Raw genomic sequence first — 12101 nt, 5'->3', positions numbered from 1 at the left:
GAATGTCTCCAGTCCGAGTTCAAACTCCAATCGACAATGCTGAGCCTTTGTTCTGATCACAGCTTACTAACAAGCTGTGATATAGGAAAAAAATAGACTTGACTCGGCTTGTCTGGATTGGACTGACTGGATTTGTATTCTGGGGGCATGATGCCTTTGTGGTTTGCAATTTAAGGTTTGAGGTTTGATTCCTGTGTCCACTATATGGGTTCAAAGTGTGCGTTTTCTCCCTGTGTCTCGAGGGTTTCCTCCTGGTGCTCCAGTTTTCGGTAGTGTGTTGGGTTGTCACTATACTGATAAGCAGTACAGAAAATGGATGGATGGATATACTGGTATTCTTGACAAAGAAGCTTGTCTTCTTTTCAACCCAGTTAAAAGCAATAAAAATGTTTTTCTCATGTTTTGTCTGTTCTATAGTCTATAGTTAATATCTATAGGGCTTATCTTTGGAGGTTTCTCAGTTATTGTTTTCATACTATAAGAAAATTTGACAGCAGCTTTATACCCTAAATGCAGTAGCAAATAAATAAATAAACTGTCACAGAATCATCTTCTTTTCTGATATTTTTTTTGGACGTAGGAGCATTTAATGACTTTGATTGACAGAATACTGACAGGGTTGCAGAACAGGAATGTTTTTTTAGGACTAGATTTGTGAATGAGCAACAGATGAATACCAGCTCCAGCACCCTGTCAGTGAAAAATGGATAACAGGTATCAAAAATAATAAATCTGCACATACCTTACTCTTGATGGAACAGAGAATTAAGTGTCATTTTGCATGAAAAACCTGCAAAATTCCAAGTTATTAAATCTTGACTAAAGCTGTTACAATAAAATTTCATCATGCTTCATGTTTATTCTGAATATTGTTTTACTGCATGTGAAGATACTGTAGGTCAGATGTTCTCCTAATCCAGTTGCACGAATAACCAGGCCAATCAGAAATGAACAATTTGTGCTCCTTCACTTCCTCTTCTGTTCTACTGTATTTGTGGAGTTTTATATTGAGTTGAGTCTGATTGATCAGAAGGTGTGGAATTATTTTAAGCAGCTGCAAAACAAATCACGGGTTTATAGGTTTATATTGTTTATATTGTCTGTAAAAGCATGTTCATTTAGAATTTTGACATTTTCGGAGGTCTGCATTATCAGCACATTGTCAGAGTTAAGCTGATCATTTAAAATTTATAACATAGGAGAGTCTACTCTTCTCTGTAACCTTTTAAGAGAGAATGAGAGAGAGAGAGAGAGAGAGAGAGAGAGAGAACATTGAACATAACTAAATTTAGATAAAAATACAATGTGTTGTTTGGTAGTAAAGGTATAACAGGTTATACCATCACTTCTGGAAGACTGTATCACTTCATCCAGTTAGTGATTATTTTCCTATAACTTCATTACTGGTCATGTTTGATTCCTAACTTTACAATCTGGCAAGCTTTTGATTCTTTCCCTATTTTATAAAAACAAGTCTACAAAAAAAAAAGATTATAGTGCATTTTAATCCACAAGATCCAAAAGAAAAATAATGTGCATTTACTACAAATTCTTTAGTATTATATTTTTAAGATGTTTTATTATGAGAATTAAAATTTCCAAGCTTTCCGGATAAGGAATCTTCTTACAGTTTTGGTTGTCTTTATACCCCCGAGTTGCTTCTTCTATTTCTCAGGTCATGTTTGCACTACATTTCATTTGCCAATCCCCACGAGCTGTCCAAACACAAGAATGCACTTTCCCATGCGCTAAATTTGATGCCCTTTTAAGGATTATAGCAAGGCAAAATGCAATGACAATGGGGACAGTGTGATCAAGCTATTCCCTAAAGTGTCATGGTGCAAATGCAGTGCAGGATTAAGCCTGACCCCAGGTGCTGCTGAGAGAACAGGAGCAAAGCTTGAAAAGCTTGTAAAGATACTAGCATGGAGGCTAAAAGACAGGAAGTCGTGTCTACTGGATAAAAGGTCCGGAGAGGTTTAGCTTTGTAAATGGTGGTAAAGTAATAAAGTCTAAGAGTTGTAAAAGAGCATGGCTCCATTTAGGATATTGGATTAGAGGAACCAAATAAGGGCCTGAGTGACTTGAAGATTTAAGCATGGATAAAGAACATTTTAAAAGAATAAATATTGTTGAGAAATGAAAGGAAAGTAGGATAATAGCTCGAGTAAATCTAACAAATCAAATCACACAAAATTCCAGACAATTTTGAATTTGTCAAGAATTACTACAAACATACCCACATCTTAGAATGGCTTTAAAGTATGCCCTTCTTACATGTAATATACACTAACTGGTCACTTTAATAGAAACACGTATACACATTCGTGCAGTTCTGTAATCAAATAGTCATATGGCAGCAGGACAATGCATAAAATAATGCAGATACAGGTCAAGAGTTTCAGTTAATCTTCACATCAAACATCAGAACAGAGACAAAGTATTATCTTTGTGTCTCTAACCATGACATTGTTGTTGAGTGCCAGATGACCTGGATTGAGTATTTCAGAAACTGCTGATCATCTGATTTTCACACACAACACCCTATAGACACACACATCCACAATCTTCCTCTCGTTCAGTGTGTCATGTTTTATACTTACAGCCTCATGTATTTATTGTCCCTTTAATTCTCTACCGCTTCATTCAACAGAGTCATGTGTTTAAGTTCTCTTATTTCACACAGTTGGATTCTGCTAGCGTTAAAGCGAATCACCCACATGTTTAATCTTTGCCTCAGGCAGCTGTCTGCAAGATGAAAGGACATATTGAGTATTTGCTAGAATTTGATACAGGACATCTCTTTCTCTGATAAGTGTCATTTCCATCGCTCCTTGATGCCTGCTGGCATAAAAGAATATTTTTCTCAAGCAAGAAACTGCACACGATATTGATCAAAGGCATATTTAAGTTGGCATATTCCCTGAATATGTGAGAACCTTCGTGGAAGATCTAAATTGTACTAGTGTGACTCATTCTAAGGGTGTGACACAATCTGTATTTGTATCTTTATCCGTGTCTATTATGTGACATGAGAAAAGTAAGGTTTTATTTTGGCCACCTACAGATGATCAGTGTCAAAACTGCTTTTCAGAAGTGAATAAATGGTTTCTTTATGGAAAGGGCTGTGCTGCTTCGTCCATAGGCAGCATATCCTTGGGCATTGTATGAAAATGTGCAACCAGTGAGATGAGTCCCCATTTACTATATGGGGTAATATAGATGGTCAATTCTTGACCATCACACTCATATGTGTTTTTTCCCCAAACCGTTACCACAAAGTTAGAAGCACACAATTGTATAGAATGTCTTTTATGCTATAACAAGAAATGTTAGTTCCTTTCACTGGAACTAATTAGGCCCAAACACGTTCCAACACGACAATGCCCAGTGCATATTGTCCATGACCACTGACCATGTGTCTGCACAGAGCCCTGACCTCAACCCCTCTGAACACCTTTGATATGAACTGGAATACTGACTGAACCCCAGATCTCACTAATGCTCTTATAGCTGAATGAACGAATGAATCTCCGCACTTCATGTCCATTTACTGTACTGAAGGCCATACCGTGTTTGTGTGGTAGCAACCTTAGCGACAGAAGGTTCAAATGTCAGGCATGTCCATGTAGCCTGAGTCTTGAGCATTGTTTTTTTCTGCTGTCTGAACGATCAAAATTTGACTTTTCATTAAAAACGTCTAGAACTACTTTGACCTCACGTCAGAAAAATTTTCTTTTCTTTTTCATTAAACACTAACATGAAATGACTAATGGAAGTGTTTGTGGCAGTTTTCACTTTACACTAGCTTTCAGGACTGGCAAGCACACTCCAAATCACCAACAGAGCCCACTGCAGGGTTCTGCTTTTTGTGAGAGCCACAGGAAACGAGTGACGTATTTGTGCAGCAGGAGTTCACAGCCTGGAAGCGCATGGAGGGGTTTGGCCCCTGTGTCCCCCACACGCACATGCAAACCTGCTCATTACATGATCAGCATATGCTCCCTCAGATCCAAGCATGTTATTTGCACAAGGCGTGAGTGAGTTCTCAAATCAGTTTGAGAGTTTTCAAAAGCTATGATAAATGAATATGAGCTTTTCAGAACACTGTGAGACACCATATGCATCGAGTCCAACTGGCCAAATAATTAGATGTTGCTTATAGTCATCATGCATTGTATCTGATCCAAGGCTCTGGAATGTGATATCCATCCTGCAGACATTTGGTTATGACATGGTTTAATACCATGTTTGGGTCTGTTGTGCAATCAGACTGCAATAATATGACAGAATAGCTGTTCTTCGTAAGAGACAACATGAGCTCCAGAATTATAGCTAGGATTTCTTCATATCTGTGTTCATAATACAGGTGAAAAAGCTGTTTTAAATACTTTTTAAACATTTTTTTCACATAATGCTTAAAGGAGAATTTCTTCAGATTAATTCATAATACTTTAGAAACTGATAAACAAACAGCTGTTATAAGTGTTACAAGCAATCCGTTGATAGCTAATCTTGTTTAAAGACAATTTTATTAGCATTATACTTTACATACTAAATATGTAATAAATTATAATGGACGGATCATCCACACACATTTACAAGGTGGCTGTAGATGATCTCTGTATTCAAGACTATATTATTATGAACAGTTTTATAACAGTCTCCATGAATGAACAGTTGATAACGTCCACAAAATAGACTTCAAGGTAAAACCGTAAGGCATTCCGAAATGATTCTGATGAACATTCTGATACTAACAAAATTTCATAAAGTATGCGATTATAGAAGGGGAACGATTTATAATCACACTATCTATGTTCCATTTTGAGTCTGGTTCCTCTCAAGGTTTCTTCCTAATGTCGTCTCAGGGATTCATTAAGGATGAATTTTTACATTTTAAATTTGTTTAGTGAACTATATTTCTGTAAAGCTGCTTTGTGGCAATGTTCCCTGTCAACAGCATTATACTCAAATAAAACTGAACTGAATTCAAACTGGGCGTCTAAGTTTACATCAACTTTTTTTTTTGACTTCACCAGTTTATACATAAGACTCGATTTTCTGGAAAATTGTCAGCAGTCGCTGATATTATGGGGAAAATACTTATATATAATACTGTATATACATATTATGATAGAAATACTTAGTAAAACATATTACAAGGAAGTGAGAGGGCAAGAGAAAAAGGGTGGCTTTAGTTCAAAACAATGATATTAGCTTTCCTCTCCTTTTTATCTAAGCAGATGAAAAAGCTATTAGCATATGGCTGGATTTTATAACTTATAAGAAAGTTTTAGGGTAATTTATATTGAGGTGATGTTAAGAATATCATAGATTTTTTTGGGGATGCCTACAGTACATGCAATAAATACAATCACGTTTAAATATAAGTCTAATATTAATTTTTGTATCATATTAAACTTTGTATAATATTCAATTTCTTTAATGTTTAGTTTCTTATGTTCTGTAAAGATGCTTTGAGACAATGTCTATTGTTAAAAGTGCTAGACAAATAAATTTGAAGATTTTAAATTTTGATACACACTTTTTGTACTTGGCTTGCATTTGCATGAAGTTATGAACTTTTATTAGAAATGTTTCTAACATTTTATTTCCTTTTTTATTATTCTTCTCTTAATTTCTTAGAAAAGGAGCAAGCTGCACTACCACATTGCAGTGATTATAAACTACCTTGGCCACTGCATCTCTCTCGGAGCTCTTCTGGTTGCCTTCATTCTCTTTATGAGGCTAAGGTGAGTTCAGTCTTTCCTCAAGTTTCACCTGAACCCTGATCCTGTAACGTAATACATTGTTTTCTCTTGTTCACATTGTTCAAATGAAAAATCATTACCTCTAAACATATGTATTATCAGGAGCAGCATGGGGATTAGTACTCGGGTTCACTGCGGGAGATCTGAGAGTTTGAATTTTGTTGCACATTAATTACTCAAGCATGGAAAAGTGTGCAGGATAAAAATAATGAAATCTTATTGTTGTAAAAGAGATTCAGAGTAAGCAGATCAGAATAGGTGAAGGAATTTGCCAGCACAGTTTGGTGCGTTTGCCAAATCTTGTGCTTGGTTTGCAGAAATCTCACTCAAACTCTGCAACGATCCGAGATTTAAATAGGCTCTCAACAAACAACAAATGTGACCCAGTGTCATTTTCTGCATCTGTTAACTGCTCCCAATATCCATTTGTCCTTTTTTTATTATTAAATATAAACCCAACCCACCATAAATACTTTAACTAAAAGCAACTAAAATAATTGTAACTAAAGATGAATAAATGCATGTTTTTAAATCTATCGCACAACTCTGTATGCTTATGTTGCCCTTTCTGACAAAATCCTTCCCTCTTTTGTGTACTGTGGGTTCATCAGCTGTGAAGCCCTGTGATTCTTTCTAGCGATATTTTTTCAATCCGTTCCAGCTTTTCTAGCGCCAATCTATATTTGGATATGTTTACAAAACATCTCTTCAATCCTAATACTGCAGTCATATTCAGTCACATCCCTGCCACAGAAACAAAGAACATTCTAGCAACGCATCCCTCCAGCACAACAGTCGAATTTCAACATGCTAATAAGGACCATGCTGAGGATAATCACCGCCATATGCAATACAATAGCGTTAACAACAAAGCATGGCACCAAGTTTGGACTTCCTGGGTCGCCTCGCAGTGCTCGACTGACCTGTAAAATGCCAATTCGAGGAAATTCCAGGAACAAAGTGGGTGAACATAGCATTAGGCACACAGTATGACTGCTTCTAGCCTTAAGTACAAAAGTGCTCAGTTGTTATGTTTTTATTTAGCACTAAGATTTCATGTTTTTTTGCATTGACGTCATTTGGAAACAACGGGCATAACAATAATTCCCATGTTCAACCTACAAATTCTACAAAGTCTTCTAGTAACTGTTACAATCAACATCCCATGAATCCATGTAAAATTATTTTGTTGTTGTTGATTATATTTCACGTTATAACCTATTACAAATCATTTTATAAATGAACACTCATTCCAGGGCTCTGGGTTGTTGAGCAAAAATTTAGGGGTCCAAATGCCAAGCTGACAAGCTGCCACCGTTGTGCACTTAAAGCTTGGTCCCTAACCCTTTCTGCTTCAGACAGTGTTGTAACATTGTTGACCCCAACTTCTTTAGCTGGTCTGTGCAACAAAAAGGATTTCACTGTGTTGTAATGTATATGTGGGAAATAAAGGTTTCTTCTTGTACTGTTCATCCAAATACTTACAATTTCCACCAATTTCTCATCATAACGCAAATCAGTTTGAAGTATTTCTCGTCCTCTTGTATCTCAGGGCTCATGTTCAGCTCTTACTTAGCTTGGGTCAACATCCCAAAAGAAGTCACTAGAAGTTTGCTAAAAGCATCTGTGTGTCACATGATTGCAGATTGAGTTCTTGGGCATGAATGAAAAAAAAACTCAACTTTGAGTTCTGTAGGTCAGTATATGTCCAGATTAGTTCTACTTGATTAATCCAGGCGAGAAATCCCATCTCATTTGGAAATGGATGATTAAACTCCACATCCTACTGCTAATCTCCTAAAGCCAGTGCATCATGAAGGAGCTGATTTACAAGTCAGAGATCATGAACATACTCACCAGTCCAGTTCTGGTCTTGTTCTCATCTTGTCTTGATGCAATGTGATAAAATAATCACGCTTTCACCTTCAAACCTCAATTATATATACATTACTGGCCTTAAGACTATACAGAGGAAGGTGGAATTTATTTTTTTTAAAAAGTAAGTAAGTAAGTAAGCTTGTTAGTGTGTCATAGAGTTTCCCATTTGGAGATTTGCCCGTCTTTCTGTGAGGGTTTGATCCTTTTGAGTTATGAAGCCTGTTAAAGAGTTCAGGAAGCTTGTACAGATGCTGAGAGGCTTGTAGTGAAAAAAAAAGTGTTACTTTTGTGCAGAGTTACAAGACTTATTAAAATTTAGCGATTCACTTTCAAATTGTATTTTTTTTGTTGTTGTTGCATACGCAACTATACACATGCTTTACAACATGCAGCGAAATGGGGTTTTTTTGGTTGTTCGTGTCATAAAAATAAAATAACAAGAACATAAGAACATAATTTCAATAAAAAATAGAGGTAGATGATTTTGGTTCTGAGCATGAGCCACATCCACCTTGCACAGTACACATGTTATACTGTACTGTATATGTGTATACTGTGCACATAGATGTACCAGCTCCAGTTGGATTCAGCTTCATGACGTATTGGGACATTCTAAGTGGAGATGCCAACTTTTTGAGAACAACAACCTCTTCATCTATACACAATTGCCAAACAGTATATTTACAATCACACCCTTCTGTTTATTCATATTTTGAATTTCCAGTGTTTGAACAGTCATATTGTAACAGTGTCATGCAGTAAGATTAAAGAGCAGTCCTGAACAGAATTTGCTTTTATGAGACTTAGGCAGTCGGACAAAGTGGCGTGGGCAACACCAGAGCTGAAGTATCCCGGCTGAGGGAGTTTAAGACATTTCTGCAGGCGTGAAGCAAGGGGAATTGGAGCTGGACAGACGGGCACTGAAGTGTGAAAAAGAGACCGAAGACTCAGTGCGCGGTTCAGTGAAAGCTAACCTCACACAGCCTCAGGTCAAGCCTGCAATGACAAGAAGCTGTCTACATCCAGCGTTTCATTTCCTAGTTTGTGACAAGCTGGCTGGTTAACGTTACACTGTGGTGGCTTCCTGCATTGGTGTGAAAGGGAGTGGGAGTGAAATACGTAAGAAGACATTATAGACGTGTGGTGGACAGAAGGAGCAATTCAGGGAACGTCATTTTGTTTCGTAAATTTTTGCCATTATATTTAAATGAACTTCATTAAATCCATATGAATAGGAACAAACAAGGAAAAAAGCGTGTTCATGAATGTAAATCATTAATGTCAATCAGTCCCCCATGATATTAAGCGGCAGTGGTGGCTCAAGCGGTTAAGGCTCTGGGTTGTTGATCAGAGGAGCAAGTCCTTGAGCAAGGCCCCTAATCCTCACTGCTCCAGGGGAGCTGTATCATGGCTGACCTCGGTGCTCAGACTTCAACAAAAGAATTTCACAAATTTTACAATTTGTATATGTGACAAATAATAACTTTTTATTCCCTAACTAAATTTAAGGGGTATGTGGCCCATAGAACTCAGCAATTTAGGAATGAAAAATGCAGGTTGTATCATTATTATTTATTACTATTCAATATTATTCTGGTTAATTATGCAAGACATACAACAAATACATTGGTAGACATTATACACCAAACATAATGTAAAATAAATATGTTACTGTATACAGTAAGAAGTAATATAAAGCGAAGCACACAGACACTATTGCAGTATTAATTGCTGACGTTGTATTATTTCATGCAAATAAAGTCAGAAAGAAAAGCTAGATATTTTGTGTGTGTTTGTATTTTTTTTTTAATGTGTAGCATTGTGTTTAAGGCATTGAACTACAGAGTGGAAGGTTGTGAGTTTAAATCCAATTTCACCAAGCTGCTACTGATGGGGCCCTAAGCAAGGCCCTTAACCCCCAACTGCTCTGTAGTATAAAAGGAGATAGAATGTAAGTCACTCTGGATAAGATTTTTTAAATGCAGCGTGTGTAAAATGACGCTGTTACTTTCAAATTGAATTGAAGTGTTATAACTTCATCATACTTAACGCTAATACAGTCAAGAAGGTTTACCTAAACATCTGTAAATCAGATTTTCAAAAGGTTAATAAGGTTATTTTAGCATGTTCTGTGTCCAATACAAAGAGGTCCTCTCTCCTGCTATTTGTGGCCTCGCTGACGTAGGTAGCTTCAGCGGGGCAGAGAGGCAGCAGACCTCAGAGCACATGGTCACTGCATGAGCCACTGGCACTCTGCCAACTTCCTGCCATGCACCATGTGGACACAGACCTCTGCCTCCAACAAAGCCCTACTATGAGGTTCTACCAGTACATCTGTGCATCATTCGGGTACCAGGCCACTTTGAGACACCATTTTGTAAGTGCTCCAATGCCGCAGAGGATGCTCTAAATTAGGCCTCCCGCAGACTCACAAACCTTACTGCTTTAACGCACTCCTGTGCATCTGTCATTTATCTCTGCATAAACAACAGGGAGTTTGTTAAGCTAAAAAACTGCCAGGATTTTTTATTTTTTTTTTGGTACAGATTATTTATGAAAGGACACCGCTTGTGCCCAAAAGAAAGCTCAAGCACCACGGCAATGAAACCTGAGTAATAATGTGGAAGTCTGGAGCAGACAGCTGCAGTAATGAACTCCCTTTAAAGCAGATAAATGCTACCGGGCTTAGGTAGGGAATGAGAACAATGTTGTTTTTTTTCTCAATTCAAAGCAAGAATTCAGGTCCTGACCTAATAGTGCTGAATGTTGTCAATAGAATGTGGTGGAAATAGGGATTTTTCTATACTAACTGTCAGCTATGACTTGAAAGTGTGTGCACATCTGACCATCACACTTATATGTGCTTGTTGAACATCCCATTTCATATTTCGTCCTCCTTTTCTGTAATAAAACCTTTCATTCTTCTGGAAGACTTTCCACTAGATTTTTGGGTGTGGTTATAGGGATTTGTCTATACATGATGCACAAGAGCATATCAGGCAGTGATGTCAGGTGAGGAAGCCTTGGGGAATGTTCCACTTCTGAGTTCCGTTCAACCCACTCAAGTTCTTCCACTCCAACCTTTGGAAACAGTGTCTTCTTGGACTTTACTTTGCACACATACATTGTACACATGCCCCATGGGGAGAAACCAGAGTACCCAAAGGAAATCAATACACAGGGAGAAAATGCAAACTCAAAGCACACAGGGCAGAGGACTAATTGTACCCAACACTGTTGGTATGAGGCAAACATCCACTACCAAGACATCATTGTCAAATTGTTGTGGTATAAAATAAATCAAATACTTTGTATACTGTAATTAAACATAAATAAACATTGGGAGATTATCAGTAACTCCTCTTCATGTTGGCTTGCATCACTCACTCATATTCTTTTATATTGTATTATAAAACGGGGGCATGGTGGCTTAGTGGTTAGCACGTTCGCCTCACACCTCCAGGGTTGGGGGTTCAATTCCCTCCGCCTTGTGTGTGTGGAGTTTGCATGTTCTCCCCGTGCCTCGGGGGTTTCCTCCGGGTACTCCAGTTTCCTCCCCCGGTCCAAAGACATGCATGGTAGGTTGATTGGCATCTCTGGAAAATTGTCCATAGTGTGTGATTGCGTGAGTGAATGAGAGTGTGTGTGTGCCCTGCGATGGGTTGGCAAACTGTCCAGGGTGTATCCTGCCTTGATGCCCGATGACGCCTGAGATAGGCACAGGCTCCCCGTGACCCGAGGTAGTTCGGATAAGCGGTAGAAAATGAGTGAAAGAAACTGTATTATAAAACTCACATATTCTTAATGCATGCTTCACCAGAACAGATGGGTAAATGAATTTATCAACTTCAGCCAGCTGTTAGGGAAGCAGGATCTGATTGTGCCAAAGTGACAGCTGAAATGCAGAGCTGTAGGCACTGGCTCTGACTTTTCCACCCAGTGCCAACATCAACAATTTCAACAGCTCATCTGACAGAAACCACACATAAACAGCAAAGACAGCTTTGTTTCATATGCCAAAGCCTATTTGTTTTTAATGGACAAAACCAAGGAATAATTAAAGTTTTAAATGCTAAAGCACAGTTTTATAAAGTACAGCAAAAAAAAATAAAATAACAGTAGCCAGATGCATAACAAGCTTGTTTTCATGTTATTTGTACCACTTAGCTTAGGGCTGACTCGGCTGTACACAATATTACACGCAATTAATCACCACTTTACTGGGGAAAAGGTGTAAATGGATTGTCATAGTAATTCCATTTCACGGTGCACTTTCAGGTTAATAGTTTGTTATTAATACTGTTAGTGATTTCAGCAGTAGTTTAGTCCAAGCCCATGTCCAGGTTTCCACTGGGGAGAGCTTATGGGCTATGAGAGCTTAAAATCCTCAATATCATTGCCAGCGTTATTAGCACTATTAGGAATCTGAACTGCCCCTGAAATGTCCCC

The 12101-nt window shown here is 37.9% G+C and overlaps 1 protein-coding gene across 1 annotated transcript in view; it reads left to right on the top strand.

The window, feature by feature from the left end:
- crhr1 (corticotropin releasing hormone receptor 1) overlaps positions 1–12101 on the top strand; it is an 80454-nt gene that overhangs the window by 35074 nt on the left and 33279 nt on the right. Inside the window, exon 5 of the mRNA XM_060892418.1 lies at positions 5650–5756. Within this exon, the coding sequence (XP_060748401.1) occupies positions 5650–5756 (107 nt within the window). The remainder of the gene's footprint in view (positions 1–5649; positions 5757–12101) is intronic.

Source organism: Tachysurus vachellii, chromosome 18 (genome assembly GCF_030014155.1).
Source record: "Tachysurus vachellii isolate PV-2020 chromosome 18, HZAU_Pvac_v1, whole genome shotgun sequence".
Taxonomy (NCBI): Eukaryota; Metazoa; Chordata; class Actinopteri; order Siluriformes; family Bagridae; genus Tachysurus; species Tachysurus vachellii.
Note: the sequence above shows the minus strand (reverse complement) of the source record. Positions and strands in the feature narration are given on the sequence as shown.